This window comes from Thermobia domestica, chromosome 7, assembly GCF_964235325.1.
Source record: "Thermobia domestica chromosome 7, izTheDome1.hap1.1, whole genome shotgun sequence".
In the NCBI taxonomy this organism is placed as follows: Eukaryota; Metazoa; Arthropoda; class Insecta; order Zygentoma; family Lepismatidae; genus Thermobia; species Thermobia domestica.
Window position 1 is genome coordinate 154,900,781 of NC_137460.1, and position 18,390 is coordinate 154,919,170.

The 18,390-nt window shown below is 35.4% G+C and overlaps 1 protein-coding gene across 3 annotated transcripts in view; it reads left to right on the forward strand.

Moving 5' to 3' along the window:
• Positions 1 to 18,390, forward strand: part of HBS1 (translation elongation factor EF-1alpha (GTPase) HBS1) — a 126,341-nt gene that overhangs the window by 69,242 nt on the left and 38,709 nt on the right. For 2 of the 3 annotated variants that reach the window (XM_081765458.1, XM_081765459.1), the window contains exons 5-6: positions 16,310 to 16,336; positions 16,722 to 16,904. In XM_081765458.1, coding sequence (XP_081621584.1) covers positions 16,310 to 16,336; positions 16,722 to 16,904 — 210 coding nt within the window. The remainder of the gene's footprint in view (positions 1 to 16,309; positions 16,337 to 16,721; positions 16,905 to 18,390) is intronic. The other variant, XM_081765460.1, reaches the window with a different exon arrangement.

Consider the following 18,390-nt stretch of genomic DNA (forward strand, 5'->3'; position numbering starts at 1 on the left):
TATGTAGTTTATACACATGCAGAATATCTGTGGCACGTAAGAATCCATTGATTTTGGGCACCTGGTTTTGAAAACCATAAATGAAGCGCTTTTTAGAAAATGCGTTATATTCTTCAAGACATTAGGGAAAAGTGAAATAACTTTAATAGGTCTACTTAATAAAATTAAATTAACATTCATAGCGTAAAAAAGCATATCGAAAACAGAAGGCAAGATTTTCCACTCTTCGGCGTGATGTCACATCCAGCAGCCAGCCAATGATGTGCGAATCGCATATTTGCTATTCCCTAGATCGGAATTCGAAAAAGAAAAAAAAAATGCGGGAACGAGCCAAGAGTCAACGATTAGTTGGTATATATGATCCAAGTATAATGGATACAACTAAAAACACATGTTTAGTTAAATGGCCTAATGGCCAAAATTCAGTTTTGCATCGCTCGAAATGCGCTGAAGAAACTGTTTTGTCATTGAACGAAACTTATCAGTTCATTGCATGTTCTGATATCCTGTACTTCCACTGTTCATGTTGCGTGCACATTGCATGTACAGATGTCAGTGACTGTTCATGTTCATGCGGTATGAACATGCACTATGCAGTTCATGTATATCGATTATCATGTGATGTACAGTGTTTCCATTACAAGATCGATTACTTTCTTCTTTTTTCTGTTTTACACCTGTTAAACATCTGTAAAGCACTGGTTTGCAACTCTGCACATACAATGTACATATGGAAAACAGTGTTCCAATTCCAAAGCATTACAGACGCCTGTAATACATAGCATGTACGGGTGCCTGTTTTTCTCACCTGGGTATATACAAAAATTGGTATTTTGTCTTTTTCTTAGCGTTTAAACTACAGGGCTCTTATAATGTCCTTGCTTTAAATGCTTATAACTTTTGTTTTTTTTTTTTTTTTAAATAATGATATTGCAGTGAAATACCTTTTAAATTGCGCGATGATCTGTAAATTTTTGGTTGGAAACACTATCACAATGATGAGATTGGCAACACTGGTGACAACGAAGGTAATGAAAATGGCGACGGTAGAAGAGAACGCACAGTGTGTGTGTTCGTATGCAGAACTGAAATCAGGTGTGTTGATGCAGCGAAATTTCATTCGAGTGTACAAAAAAGTACCTCCTGATGTCAGGAGTATAAAGAGCCAAGTTTCTGGCTACCGGGAGTGTTTGTGTTATGCAAAGAAGTGGTCGGTAGCCTGGAGTGAAATCCAAGAAAATAGATTCCGGGGCGGTCGTTGGTGTTGAGAATCCCTCGTCAACAACGCACAAGACAATATGTAAACATTTGAAAGCCAAATCGTACAAGATTAAATTTGTGATGTTCAAGACACGAGACTGGAGTTTTGTGAACTGATGAAGAAACGACTAGATAATCACAGGGAACTTCTGCAGTTACTCATGTTTTCAGATGATGCAACTTTCCATGTTTCAGGGAAGGTAAACAGGCACAACTGTCTGGTCTGGGGAACTGAAAACTTATGAATATGAAACGAAGGAAAGAGACAACCCGAAAATGAGTATGTGGTGTGTCGTATCAATGGACCAACTCATAAGCTCGTTTTACTTCGACGAAAACACTGTGACAGGGAAATATACCTTCAAATGCTTACAAAGGGTACAGCTGGATAAGGCGGTGAAAAGTGCCCTTACATGGATTGCTGTGTATTTTTCCAAAGGTACCTCATGTCCAAAGGTAACTTTGCCCAGAAAATCAACTTCAAATTACTTCGAATTTCGAAGTTATTGTTGAAAATTCGAAAATCAAAAATTGTACATATCTCGAAAACGACTTAAGTTACGAGGATGAAACAAAATATGAATATACTTTGCTTGAAGGGTCTTACGGAAAACAGAAAAGAATGTATTTTGCCCTTCAAATTTCTAGCAAAAATAGCGCCGAAAATATTCGAATTTTTGCTTTATGTTAGAGTCATTCCTTCTATTTTCTACCATAGAAGCAGCAGCAAACCCACTATAATATATTTTGACCATGGTTTGATACTCGCAGTGCAGCTTGGTGTAAAATGAGGAAAACAAAAATCGGACACGTCTGGAAGTTGTGCAGCCCGTGTTACGCCATAAATGTTTTGGCCGGCACGAATACTGTTAGAGGTCAAAGATGGTTGAGTTTCTGATTAGTCATGAATGGTTCTACATGGGAATATAACCCTAACTCTTATAATCGTCTCTCTTCCGGAAGTGAGAGCACTAGTGCCATTGAGCCATTGATTTTCAGCCTGATTAGTAATGTACCAATATTTTATATCGTGATTTACAGAAAACAGAAGACAGGATTTTTATTATCCTTATATATAATGCATACCCGTATATAATGTTCAAAATATTATATACCACTATAATATATTTCAGTTCAGTACACAAGATGATACTAACACAAAAATATTCGAATATTTTTGCAATGTCTTTCCTGTATTAGAAAACGTTACAAGGAAAGTGAATGACACGGTATATGGAATCTTAAATTTTCATCGCTATGTACGTTCATTACTGAAGTGACAAAACCGGCAATACACAATATGCTTAAGATCTCTGTAGCCCGAACAATCTTAGCAAACTATCGAGCACATGAAAGGTAATAAATAAAGTCCGGATTTTTATGTAATATAAACCCCCTAAATATGTACATAAATGTGTAACAAAAATCGCTTAAAAATGTAAGAAATATGTTATGTTATATAAGAATATGTAATATTACATATCGTCGGCGGCAATTCAAAACCTGCTATGTGCATTTTGCAGGAGAAGCGAAAAACAGTATCCTGGTTAGATTTTTCGCTTTATAAAAGTGATGTTATAAGTAATATTTGATGCTGCACGTAACTGGTACCTTCTCAATGAAGTGAAATGCTTGAACAGCTGAGACAGCCATACGCCATTGACGTGACTGATTGCAGGATAATAAAAATCAGACGCGAATGAAGGAAGATGTGAATCGGCTAGAGATAAACAGGAAAGCCCCGAGAAAAGCAATGCATACGGCATTTGTACGTCAGAAATTTCATGTGGTATTCGTGTGGTCCCGTTTCAAATCTAAAAGCTTTTATACTAAATGCGCATCCGTCACCACAGCCCAATCTTGAAATAAATTATACGCAATATACAAATTTAAATACTAAAACCAACTTAAGACGAAATCTATTGTTTTATATATATTTATTTCATGCAGGGAAAAGCAGTCCTATATCTTTTAAACAATACCAGCTGAACTAAGATTGAAGAATATTTCCACTAATGAACATTTTTAATTTGAAATAAAATACTTACAAAAGATGTGCCAGCAGTTCAATTGTGTTTTGTTCCACAATGGGTTACAAGGTACAATTCCAAATTATCAGAAGTACAATTTTATGGGCGATCAGATAAAATATTCTTGTATACAGAGAATGCTCTCTCCACATCACATGAGGTAACAGGAGCGTACCGGTATTTCAACAGGGGGATGTAGTTGGGGGAAATATCTTCAGGGGGGGTTCTTGTTTCACCACTGAGAATCTCACACACTGCCAATAGGCTGTCGTAACCCGGGTTTCTTTCCACCACTGCGTTTAGTTTCTTTCGAACTTTTTCTCCTACATCTCCACACACACCTTGCAGCAGTCTCTTTCCATCCTCTGTAATTTCCATGGATTTTGGAAGAGGCCGCCCAACAGTCTCTAGCTTTTTAATACTTGTAGGTAGCCGACCAAAATTGTTGTCTATGTATGCGATATCACACACTACTTTTGAGTCATTAAACAGTTTCTGAGCAATGCCAACTGCCACAGCAGACTCCGATGGAAATGAATGGACAGGCTTAATTTTTTGAAAATGTTTATTGTGGAAATGTACTGCCTGTATCCAAGTGCCCCATCGCGTTAGCACAGGCTCCCGAGGAAGTGGGACGTCTGGCAGTTGATCTCTGTAAACTTGAATACGTTGTGGAAACATTTTTTTCGTGGAAGAAACTAGTTGATTTACTTCGCAAAAGTTGTCTCTCACCTCTTCAGCAACACGCTGAAGAGCATGGGCCATACAGGTGAAATGAGGGTAAAAAATTAAGTGCTCTAGCCGCTTTTACCATGTACGCTGCACTGTCTATATAGAGAACAAGGACATTTTCTTCCTGAAGTCCTCCCGGCCACAACACTTTAAGACCATTGTTTACAAAGCGAGCAATCGTGGAATGATTCGTGCGTTCCAGCAATTTACTCGCAATAGGATAGGATTTAGATGGAGCATTTTCACTTAACTTTCCAATCACTAAATTTGCTACATAACGTCCCAAAACGTCTGTTGTTTGGTCCACAGAAATCCAAAAATACGAACTACCTTTTTCTGCCCTAATGGTATCTATAGCTTCCCTATAACAAACTTCGAGATAACACTTTCGAAGAGTGGATTCGTCAGAAATTCGACGCCCGCAGTACTTCTCCAGAAAAGCACGGTATTTTAGCACTTGAACTTTGTTCCAAGGGATGTTTGGTGCTATCATTGCTTGGCACAAGTCTTTGAAAAACTCTCACTGAAGTATCTTGATGTATTTGTGTCAAGAGTACTTTTTTTTTTCAGTCCGCGAATTCTTAGTTCTTGCATGAAGTGTGCTTCGTACATGTTGTTCTAACTGAGATTTCACTGAACATCCAATTTTTTTAATCACACACTTGGCACAACACTACTTTACCGTCCATAGTAAATGCATCATCGAAAGTTACCCACGAACGCAATTTCGCGGATAAAGTTGAGGTAACCGGAGCCATTTCTAACTTCGACGGTCAATACAGAACACGTGCGTTTTGCAACTGCAATACTAGAGTACTGTCCTCCTGTCATTCAGTTGAACAAGCGAAGTTCTTCGAAAGCTTGTTACCTGCTATGATATTACCATTGTCGCCAGCTTCTTGGAACGAACTCTTGCGGTAAATTCCTGGAAGCACACTAGCATACAGTTTTAACTTGAATTGCAGAATTTGTTTTCATCTTTTTTCCCGTCCGACTTCCGGTAGCAATCAAATAAACTTAATTTTAGGAATTTCCTAGCCAGTCGCCTGTCAGGCACGTGATCTGTCTTCCTCCAGAGTTGAGAATAAAGGGTGCTACTAATGTACCTCGGAGGGAGGATTTTTGCTTGTTCCATATATGTGTTTTGTTATCAGCGAAAATTCTGCGAAACATGGTTTGACAAATGTAAAAAAAAAAAAAAGAGAGATTTATCTTTCGGTAAAGAAACAAAAAGATAAACATGACAAAATTGAATCTAGATGCAAACCCTGCACAGTTTGAGAGTTTTTTTTTTTTATTTTAAATTAAAATTTCAGTTAACGCAAAATGTTAAGACAGTTTTATGTAAAAAAAAAAAAAAAAAATGTAGAAACCATAGAAATATGAATTATTAGTCGAAATATGTAAAAATGTAATATGAAACTTGAGTTGAAGCACCCTACAGGTGTGAATCACAAACATTTAAGGATTTGACGAACCTACATATGAAGGAAAAAATATGTAATTACATACAAATCCGGACATTATTAATTACATAGTGATACTTCCAGCATTTTTTTCTTTTTTTTTTTAAGCGAAAGTGTAGAATTCATCTTTACGGATTATAGCATTTCAAAATGCTGACCCAATAATTTCATGCATGGTGGCAACAAGAATTCTTTAGAACAACTGAAAAGATCCTCAAGTTCTTAAGACTAGGTCAGTTGCGACTGACTATTAACAGTTTTGAATTAGGGCTTAGAATTTGCAAGCATTCCTTACTTGCATTCTCACACGAATTGTCATACCTCAGGAATCCAAACAAGATTAGCAACAGTATGTTCACCAAAATCGAATACTTATCAATTTGAAATTCAACCTTCCGATTATTCAAGATCGATGCGTTTTGGGTATTCTGCTGTTTTTATTTGAAATGCTACTTCAGGTGCGTTTGTCAACAATTCTGAAGATGTTTCTATTTATTGTGTGCGAAATTAAAGTATTATTTACACTTTAGGGAAATGAAATCGATTACCGGTAACACATCAGCTAAAGTGCTTTCTTGAAAGTTTTTTAAATGATGATCGCAAAAGTTGTTTTCTTCATCAGCGTGTCAATATGCAGTATCGTTACGTTAGTAGAAGTTTTCGAATAGTACATATTGTAATATTTGTGTGGGTAGAAACAATGACATTCCGGGGTTCTAGCCCTTCACCTAATTTATTTTACAAAATATTATAAAATAGTCTTTGTGTCTACAAAGCTAATATCTTAAATCTTCCGTATGACCAGAGAGGTGAAGGAAGGAATTGTTTTATACGAAAACTCCTTTAGCTCATAGCAGCCTCCAGGGCGTCTTGCAGCGACTTCAGGGTTTGGTCCTTTTGGTAACCTCCTTAGCTCATGGCAGCCTCGTGAGGTTCGGTTTGTTGTTAGGAATCCCCTTCGCCCAAGGCAGCTTCCAGGAATTTTAGGCAGGGTATACTCCTTCGTCCAAGGCGACCTCCGGAGCAGGTGTAGATTAACCCTACAATGGTCGGGCGGAAAAAGTTTCATAAACGGTCGGGCTGGGTCTGAGAGACCCAAGAAAATAAAACAATAATTAATTTGTAACCGATATTTTTTTAATAAAAACAATATTTTTATGTAATTACAAGTATTTCTAAAACAGAAAAAGCATTTCAGCTTAATACTGGTGTTTTCGCGTATTTTTTAAAAAATATTTGTAATTGTTTACATATTAGTCAATTATATGAGTTTTCTAGAAAATTATAAGAAAAAGAATACTTGCTTAAATGTTATAGATAAGTAATATTGTAAAGGACACATAAGTGTATTTAACATAACCTAAGGCACCACCTTTGTTGAAATGTACTGAATGTCAGGGGGTAAAGTTTTTTAGTTTTCATTGTTGGCAAGATTGTTATCTAATGGTGGAGTTTTCTCAGCACGGCAGCAGATAACAGTTCTTCACTTTTATCATCTTTTTCACTATACTCACTGTTAGTATCATGGTTACTAAATAATTGAAAATCAGAATCTGCATCGGAATCACCCAGTTCACTTCCATCATCATATAAAATTCTATGAATTTCACTCTCAGAAACTGTTTCACGTTCCATGATGTTCTAAAGTTGCTCAAAATACCAACTGAAATGATTTTGGTATAAACACACTCAAAAAATGTCGAATAGGTAATCACAATAAAAAAAGTAAACTTCCTACAAGATTCTTGACACTAGCAAAAAAGAAGTTACGTGAACGGTCGGGCTGAGTCCGACACGCCCACGCGATTTTCAGAGCTCTATTAAAAGCAAACTAACAATAAATCAAACTGGCTTGTAACACTAGCATCTCTTATCAGGCGTTTCAAGAAGGTATACGAAGTTATAACTCAAACCGCTAACTTTAAGTTGAAAATTTTATTTAAAATATAACTATATTAGTCTCACAGACCCGGTCCGACCGTTCTGGGGTTAAGTGATCAGTGGTCAACTCATGCCTCCGTCTTTTTTGGGTGCACTTTTATAGGCCATTTCTGGATGGCTCGTTCCTCTTCGGTTCCTGTCGTGCTGTTCTTCGTGTCTTCGAGGTTTTGTGTATCGTCTGCTGCTCTGATGCGTATAAACAATAGCACGTATTGCTTGAGTAACATGTGCTCATGCTGTAAGATGGGGATCCTTATAAATGTCATTTTCTTCTGAAGTGAATAATCTTGGTGCAAGGTTGCTCACATGTTCATTTTCGTTCATTTTACCGAATATTTATACATACAAACCAAACCATACCGTACGAATACATACAACTCATGTTTTTTTTTTCTTTCTTTTCTTTCTCAATTGTTTGTTGCGGTAGGATATGCAAATTATTTTTTGTTGTATCTGAAACTTTATTTCAGCATATTTTGTTAGACACTACACTGTTCGAAACCTGTAAATATATATATATATATATATATATATATATAATAAAATAATTAAAAAACGGAACTTGTAACGTAATATAGCAAGTGACTTTTTTTAAAATTTATTTTTGTTTTTTGTAAGATCAATAAGTATCGATATATAAGTATCAAAAGTCTTACAGAACGCCTATATCCGTCTGCCTGTCTCTGTCAACAGATATCAGTGCAAAAACAAAAGGAGATAGTGAGAACAGGATTTTAAACGCAAATGGTAGAAATTTATTAATTTCGGTTTCAGTATTGATCTCATATAACAAAAAGCTGTAAGAAATGACAACAAGCATTTTTTGAAATCGATATAGCGTCCCAGTAATAGGTACAATATACTCCCTTAACAGTTTATTCAAACCAGAAGTGGTAGAAATTAACCATTTCCGGTTTCAAGTTGCTTCTAATAGAGCAAGGCTACAATAGATAATGAGAAGTGGTGTTTTGGAATCAATTTAGCATCCAGAAATAGGTTCCATTTCTTCCGTTAACTCTTTATCCAAACTGGAAGTGATAGAGCTTAAAAATTTTTTGATTCAACGTTGATCGTCGTAGAACAAATATGGTAAGAATCAGCGACGAATATTTTTTTCAACCCATTCAGCTTCTAAAGAAAATACGCTCGCTGTCTTCACTTACACTCTACTAGAATTGGAAGCGGTAGAAATTTACTACGACTACTTCCAGTTTCTATATCTATTTCCATAGAGCAAGGCCAGTAAGAGATAACAAATAATATCTTTTCATATGGATTCAGTGTCCGAGAAAAGGTTCTATCTTTACTATTATCCGTCTATTGTAACGTATTACGTAGATTTAGTTTTTCGATCACACTGAAAAAATGTAACGTGATTTGACGAAATCGTTTCTACCTTTTGGACGATTTTCAAGCGCTTAAAGTCGTTTGTAAATGTCAGTACAATTTTATATGAGCTTGTAATAAGTTAGTTGAATTGATTTTTGAAAACGGCGTAACTCGTTGATTTTGTCAAAGGAGATTATAAAAGAGAAAAGGAAAATAAAACCGAAACTACATAAGCTACTCACATCTTATTGTGCAGATGCAACGCGATATAGTAATCTTTTGACATTCTGTACATTTCTGTGCAGTTTTGCATGTTTTACACCCTTATACCATGCCTTACACCCTTTTACCCTAAAAAATATATATACCATCTGTTACGTCCAAATTTTAACTACAAAAATAAAGGTTGCCTAACTAAGTTATTTGTTATTATTTCAAATAAGTTTGTGTGAGAAAAATCGAAGTCTATAGGAAAGACTCAAGATCACATTACAGAAAATTGTGGAGACATGATGTCCATAAAACGTTAATAATAGAGAGAATTCAGGAACATTATTCCTTGCAGTGTTCCTCTTCTTTGTCTGAGAAATGTAGGCCTAGATACTCATCAAATCCTAAATCTGTGCTTGTTTGATTGGGTAGGCAGGTAATGGAGGTTGTGCTGCCAACCCAGGTCTTGCTTCATGAAAAATGTGTGACTAAACAAAGTGATGAAAAATACTAACTGAAAACTTTTCCGTTTTTATATCTCTGTTTCGACTCTTCAGATGTTTCATACTTTTTGTAATCTCCAGCCACCACATTCTGAAGTTCAGAAGTCTTCGGCTGTTGTTTCTTTAACTACGAATTTACTAGAAACACCACTCTGTATAATGTAAGCAGGCGTTTGTGATCTGTGATGATCCTATCGTATTTCCGCAGGTGTTTGGATATGATTCCGAAATCGTGATCACATGATAGGAAGCTGAGACCTCTGATGGGAAACTACCTACTGTTCTATTTTATGAAATCAACCAACATCTGTTAATAACAAAAGAGAACGGCAAAGAGTTTGATTTGCACCTGCACAATTATCCGAAAAGAAATGGAGCTCTGTTTTTGTCTTTTGGTGCAGTGGCGGATCCAGGGGCGACACACCCTTAAAGCAAAGATATCTCTCTCATATTATTTCAACGAGACGATTTTTTTTTTTTTTTTTTTTTTTTGTCAATATATTAGACCAATTATGTGCTTTCAAACTATTAGTACAAACTAGCTAATATTGACAAGTATTACAGCAGGTAATATTTTGCCCCCTCCTCCCTCCAAACCTTCCATCCTTTCGCGCAAGAATGAAGAGATATAAACCTCAAGTGGTTTTAATGGTCAGTTCTAACAAATTGTAGAATGACAAATGTTATGAAAGAAATATTCAATACCAGTTACCTCCTTTCAAAACTTCGGACACAGCTCCTGTTTCATCAGGAAAACATAGATAATAACATTCCCTGCAAACAGCTGAACAGACTGTTTTCCAGAAAATTTGGGGGCGAGGAGAGTGCGCTGGGATACTATTTGCTAAAGGACGTATCTGGACAAGAGTGATATGTAATCTCAACTTAATTTACCTTAGTTCCGGCGAGAAGGAAGGAGTTGATCAACTCCGGGGAACCTACAGGTTATATGCGTAGAACAAACACTGCAACTGAACAGTTTAACACAACTCGTTCTTCTTCATCATCCTTCGTTTGATTGTTTCTATAAAAATCAATATCAGAAGGACGATATATATATATATATATATATATATATATATATATATATATATATATATATATATATTACGCGATCGTTGAAACTCATTCGATCTTGACCGAAGTTGGGGTGGTTATATGACTTTATGAGCTTACTACAATATAAAATACTTTGACGTGCAGGCCTTTGGTTCCTGAGTTATTGGTCATCAAATTTGGAGTTCGACTTTGATTTATAGTTTGATATCGACGATATTAATTTGATTGTGACGAAATTTAGTATAGTAGAACTAGTGTAGCTTAGTACTCTCATGGAATGGTAATGTATACAGAGCTTTCGTTTGCGAGTTATTGACCACGAATGTGGATTTGGGTTTTGTGAAATGAAGGAAGTTCACTAAATCATGATCGATAAAAAACCATCCGATCTTGACTAAACTTGATATAGTAGTAAAGCTTGACGAGCTTTGTACACATTCGAGCACAGTATAAAATATTATGGTGTTCAGATTAGTTTCCAAATCATTGGCAGCCAAAAGTGGGTTTGAGCTCAGTGGCATAAAAGAAATTTAACTAAAACACGATTGATGGAACGTATCCGATCTTGACCAAATTTGGGATGGTGGTAGACCTTTATGAACTTAACTACGAATATGAAAAACATGTTGTGCAAATAATTGGTCCTCGAGTTATTTGCCACCGAATCTGGGATTTTGACTTACTTGAATCTAAACTCAAGTTTTGATAGCCAATGACTCAAGAATCAAATTTCTGCACACCATGGTATTTCAAATGCATATTAGGCTTATTAATCTGTACTAACATTTCAAATTTGATCAAGTGAAGATCTTTAGTTCCCCAGTTATTAACTAACTCTATGGCCTATGGAACCCGGAGGTTCAATGCCGCGTTCACAAAAGCTCTCCACTGACTTCTATCCTTAGCTAACTGCATCCAGTTTCTACTCTGTATTCCAATCTCTGCGAGATCCATCTTAATATTGTCCTCCCATCTGCGCCTAGGTCTTCCTAATGGTCGTTTTCCGATTGGTCTTCCAGTCAAGACTTTGAAAGCGTCTCTACTTTCTTCCATTCTAGCTACATGACCCGCCCATCTAAGCCTCCTAGACTTGACGACCCTAACAATGTTGGGTAAACCATATAAATTATGTAGTTCCTCGTTATGAAGTTTCCGCCATTCCCCATTCCCGTTCCTCTTGGGTCCGAATATTCGTCTCAGGATCTTGTTCTCAAATACTTTCAGTCTATGTTCTTCCCTCAGAGTAAGTGACCATGTTTCGCAGCCATACAGAACTACAGGCATGATTATCGTTTTGTATGTTTTAAGTTTCAAATTCCTCGACAGAATTCGCGACGACAAGAGATTTTGAACCGAATAGTAACACGAATTCCCTGCTTTTAGTCGACATTCAATTTCTCCCCAGTTATTGGCTATCAAATTTCGAGCTTGGACTTATATAGTATATCATGTATTTATAGGTATAGCATGTATTTATAAATAAGATTTGCTAAAAATAATGGAGAATTTTTCTTCGTTATAGGGAAATTTACTGGTTTATTAAGATTTAACAGAAATTAAGAGGAAACAAGAAACAAGATCCGTATGAAATGCAAATACTCCTTTTATTCTTCAAGTTGTATAAAAAATACAACATACTTTCACTCAATTTCTTAACTTCAATTTTGGGACTTGGAAAGATGTAATACATCTACCAGTTACGTACACAGGAATTATTTGAGGTGGGATTCAAAGCTTTTGGGGGTCCAAATTCAATATGATAATAAATTACGTTTAAAATTTTGCAATCACCCCCCAGAAATTATTCTATAGAAAAATTGGATTTCGGGGGTCTGGACCCACCTTCTACGTACGTCCCTGCCGTGTACAGAATATGTAGTATATTTTTGTTTGTTTGTTTCAGAATATATGAAACTAAGCGTGTCTGTTAGTAAACGATAGATCACAAGAAAAATGACAAAATGGATTTATTAATAATATAGAAATGTCAAATGTAGGAGATGCCAAAAGTGGAAACTTGAACTTAATATTGCAAGTTTAATTTAGGAGCGCGCACACAAATATATATATGGAACAGCAATATTGCAAATTTAATTTAGGAGCGCGCACACAAATATATACATATGGAAAAGCAATATTCCAAAAACTGCTCCCCCTCAATAAATTTCTGGATCCACCCCTGTTCTAGTATATGTTTTTAGTATAATATGCTAGGAAGGAACACGCTTCATCCGGGAATTTTCCGTCATTTCCTTTATGGTGAATATATACGATACTTTTCTTACCTTAATATCAGTAATACAGAACATATTTACTGCAACCTGTCTCAAATAAAACAGGCCTTGAACGAAATCTTCGACTAACGTACATTCTGCATGAAATCAATCGCTAGATACAACATGACAGTCTTTAACTCCTTCTTCAGATACTTTTTCTTGTAGGGCAGAATAAAACTTCTTGCTTTACGTTTGTGCACTAACAATTCACCAGCAGCTGTTCGCATTGTTACAGTATTTAAATGGAAAGATTTTATTTTGAGCATATTTTCTCACAGACACAACAAGTTCTTGAAGTTACTAAATATTTGGTTATGGATCCTATATCATGTCAACAAAAAAATATTAACAGAGAAAAACTTCTGCATGAAAATCTGCATGAAAATAATGGTCTATTAGCGTCAACTTTCTCTCCTCTGTGGGTGACGTAATTGTGTCTTTTAGTCGGACATGTTTGATATAATTGAGTTTATATAGCGCAGAATTCCTTCCACATTTTCATTTTGTTACTTTCTGGATATTCGTTGTTGCACAGGAGATAATATGTATTCATGTTAGCAATATAAAAATAGCTTCTTACTGTTCCAAACGTCGTAACTGTACGCTGCTCACGTCGCTACCAAAATGAACTGGAATTTGTGAGTACTCGCTTGGGAAGAAATCTGTTCGTGCTGGAATCTGATATATTAAAAAAGGTCTTAAATCAATTATATTCGCCCGTTTGAAAACAAATATATAATATGGACCTTGAGTTACTTATGTTTTTAATAGTAGTCGAGCCGCAGTGGCTCAGTGGAGGAAATTAGCCAGCACGCGTATATCTGCTCCATTTTTGGCAAAACGCATGGATGTGGGACTGTGCGTGTAGTCTTTGAAGCGTGCTGTAATCATCTGCGCTCATGCTTAAATTCTCTCTGCCACCGTTTGACACTTAAATATAATGGACATCTGTCATCATACACAATTACTCTCTCGTCTTGAATAGTTTGTGAATTTTCTTTGAAGATGCAGGAAGCTGATTACGAGTCATGTTCAGTTTCGTCTAACATGGAAACACAACAAAAACACACAACCTTGACTATCATGGTGTAGGACAACCTTTGACTTGCAATCTTCTCTGAGTGGATAAATAGACGTTTTGTGTGGTTTTCGAGGGAATTTATACCATCCTTCCGACAAACCAGTTTCAAGTCCTGTTAATGATGACACTGGTAGATAACACGCTCACATATTTACCTCTAAGACTGGTCTCAAGACTGCAATAATAATACTATCAAGCTATTTGAAGGTTGTGTTAGATGTGACGCATCATCTTCATGAGAGAAAATCAGATCTGGACGGTGTGAGCTGTGTGAACAGGGGGTTGTCTTCTTCGTAAATGGCATCACCATTGGGAAACAAAGTTTATACCATTAAATGGACCTGGTCGCTCAAAGTGATCACATAATTATTATCAGTGACGCGATTTTGCAAGTGAGTTCAACAGAACAACACGATATGGAGCCCCAAACCTTAACGTAACCCCTGCCATGTTTCATTCTTGGTAGCAATCTGGATCGTACGCTTAGAATTGCATTATCCACACATAGGTTCGGGCAGAAGTTGGAAACAATGTAAAAGTCTTCATATATAACATAACTATATAAGCTAGCATTTCTCTAGTTGTTTACGGTTATAGTTACCATGTTGTGTATCTTCAAATTTTCATCGTGTACTCAGTTTATTTTAACATTCTGTTTCACAATGATGGAATGCCTATCTTTTACTTGCCGAGAAAAGGAGTGTTATCGGCGATGGTTCAGCTACCTTCAGACTGCATAAAAATCATTTATGTAAAGTGACCTATTAAGAAACAAATTAGAAAACGTTTAATCGGTAAAAACACTATTATCCATGTGATATGAAAATTAAAATCCAGTAATCATAGCAAGAAAACCGCAAAAGAACAACAACAACAAAATAAATAAATAAATAAGCAAAAATTTTCGCTTGTGCGTGTGATTTTTATTTGGGATTTCTACAAAGAAAAAAAAAACGACAATATAATCCTGAATCATTACCGTACCGAGGTACGTTGGAAATATGATTATCATGAGTGCAGAAAAAAGTATGGAGAGATAGAATTAGCATAATCTAGGAGAAAGAATGGTATTAGCATAATCTAGAAAAAAGGATGGAAATTGGTTAAACATGTAATTTAAATGGCGACATAAAATGGCGGGCTAATAACAAGAAAGTAAGTGGGAGGAATTTTATACATTTTAAAAGAGGTCTGTTTGAACTTGTCTGTTCAACACAAACTATGTGAGACGCAGATCTTTAGTTTGACATGGATCCGAACCACATAAACTTCTACCAGGAATCGAATAAGGATCTCATACAATAAGATAGCTGGGAAATACAATGAGATTCTTGTGCAGTGATTCTCTGAATGTTCTAAGAAATAATTTACACAAGGATAAAGAAAAATTTGAAAGCAGATAAATTTCAAAATTATTATTGAAGTATTACTCCATGTTTGACCACGATTTTATACAGTCAAACCTCATAAAACTTCTTAACTTTACCTAATAATAAATGTATGAGATAAATTCACACTATCAAAAACAAAATTGCTAGGAGAATGCTATTGAACAGTGACTATATCAGACTGATATAACAAGGAACACTTCGAAGTAATTTTAATTTTGAACATTATTTTATAACCATTCTTGGAAGAAGATTTTTCTGTTCTCTTTGATGCAGAAGGGGGAAATAATTAATCATTCTACATTTGAGTTGAGCAGAACGAATTCTTAGTCCCCTTTCGAGAAATAATCAGTGAGTATTATTCCGGAAGACAGGTTCCATCCTATTCATTAAACGTAATTAGGCGAAGCTACATAGCTAATAGAACTGGAACAGAGTGGGTGATTTCTGTTTTTTATTCACTTTTCAGAAGTGTAGGAAAAAATCTTAATAATGATTGATAAGGAGCTCTAATAATTAAGTACAATGAAAACTCCCTTAACAGGTATCTCTCATTAGCGGACAGCTCCATAATACGGACATTTTTTTTTTTTTTTTATCCTGGCAAAAATATATGTATTATGGGAGAGGACCCTCCTTTTACGCGCACGGACAGAGGAATTATTCCAAACTCATATGTATTTAGGACAGAAAATACTTTGTGTAGTTTGAAAGTCAACCCTCAGTTGATCCCTTCACCAACCCACGAGTGTCTGCAGAATCATACGGCAGACAACAACTACTGCAGACTTCTTCTCAATAAATTCATAAGCTGTCCTGATTGATAACTCTTGTCTACATTTTCACTGTTTAATAATAATGTTGCTTATTCTCGCTGAGTTACTTTTAATTTCAGTTCAGTCAGTAAACGAATTCAAAGACTTTTATAGAGAATATGGTTTGTACTTGAGAAGTAAATTGTTACGGAAACATTATATTTTCTAGTGCACGCTCATACAAATACATCTCCCAGCGATAATTTTGTTTCTTTACAGAGGGCGATTTCCCCATCAATTTGAATAGTGAGTACAATATTTCGATAGCAACTTACATTTATATTTATAACTAATCTACTTACTGTACATTGGATACAACTATCATACCAACTGTGAATAATCTAAATTTATGTAACCTGCCTTAACGAACTTCTCATTTGCAGACAAATTATCATGGCCTATTGATGTCCGTTATTTAGAGGTTTCACTATATGTAGTAAAGCTACATACTTGCAGCAATTGTAGTAACTCGGAGTGTGTACGTATATATAATACGATATCCTTTTTTTCTACTGGTAGTTATGTCGTAGATTATTTAAAACATACCATAAAGATAGGAAAGTTCACGTGCATAAACACAACTCATTGTAATCATTTTTACTAATGTTTCTGTACTTTTTGTCTATTGCAGGAAATAAATCAACTGCAAAGCAACATGACAACGTAGACAGAAGCAATGCTGTAGAAGTAAATGGGGAAACAGTCCCCCCTCCAGAATCCTTCCCAACGATAGGGTTAGCTGCACCGTCAGTCAAAGTAGTACCTGCTGGAACTAAGACCAAGAATGTAACCAAAGGCTTTGACGTTCCTGCGGGTTAGTTACTTTGTAAATACAATCAGTAACATGATGCAGTAATTTTAAAATCCTGTTAATTCTATGTTTTACAAACAAAATATACTATTAGTATTTCAAATAGTGAAATTAGTTTTAGGTGTTTATCGTCAAAAAAATACTACATTCTTCGTTGCTTTTTCAGGTGCTATCATTCAGTTTTCTGTAACCTATACATTTAATTCCTTTTTTAAGTACAAATTATGTGTGTATCAAATTGGTACAATTCTTTAATTCTCTTTTAGTGTAGTGCATTTAATGGTTGAGTGCAGAGATTATATGATTCTGATTTCTTAAATTTTACAGATCAGTAAAACTTTACAGGTCTGTAAAACACTAAGTCTTATGTACATGCATTATTGCGTTCTCTTCCCATGTAACATGCTTACCCTAGGCAAGTCCATTTATACCTATAATCAGTTTTTTTTACTTACTTACTTAGTTTGTGGATCCGTCGATTTAGCCATTTAAAGTTTATTTGTATTAAATACTAGGAAATCGAAAACAATTACACTAAGCCGTTTTTTTTAACATATAAATAAAACAATCAATCAATTGTACGTAGTTAAGTGTATATGTAAGTTGCTCGTACTTCTCATTTCGATTTAAATTCCTGAGTTGAACGTGCTCATTGGTTTCGATCCTAAGAGTTTAGAATGTTTTCGTTTTACATCCTTCGTATTCCGAAAACTTAATTAAAATAAATAAATAAATAAAAATGAACAAAATTAGAGAGCAAGCTGCGGTGAATGAGGAGGAGCTCGGTGCAGTGACAAAAACATCCTTACCATGTATGGTTTCACATAATGGTAGTAAGTCATAAACTTTGACGTTTAATGAGTACTGTGTATTTTCTCTGTAAGGCATTATGAAGATGCTGTAGTTACTATCAGAAAACGCGAATCTGTCATAGTTTGATTCAGGTATGCTTTGATATATCTCGTCCGAATTATTCCTTGAATATACCACCACATACACAGTGCAATCTTTGTACGAAAAGTTAAAGCCCCGTTTAATGTACACAGATTTTTAAAGATAAACACTTATTACACAGAAACTGATTTTCATAACCAGTGTGGTCAGTATTTCCTGGTCAAATTTACGCTTAAACCTGTTCGATGCTGAAGATGCTACTTAAGTTACTTTGTTTTTTGAAGTGTTGTTTCCGATTATTGGAAGCTTTTACTACTTACGTCGTGTTTTGTAAGACGCTCTGTGTCCGAATGTAGATTAGGTTCTTTAATCAAAATATAAAATGATTTGTGCTTCTTTCTGTTTGCATTTTCGATTCATGTAATATTTTTAATGTATTGATTTTGATTTGGCTTTTTAACAAATGCTTCTCTAAATCTAAACCCGTATTTTTATTACTTTTACTGTTTTACTATGTTCCTTAATCCTAACTTCAGTATTTCTTTTATAACCCTTATGTTTATTTTATAGTCGTCTCATACTTCGTGTACTCCCT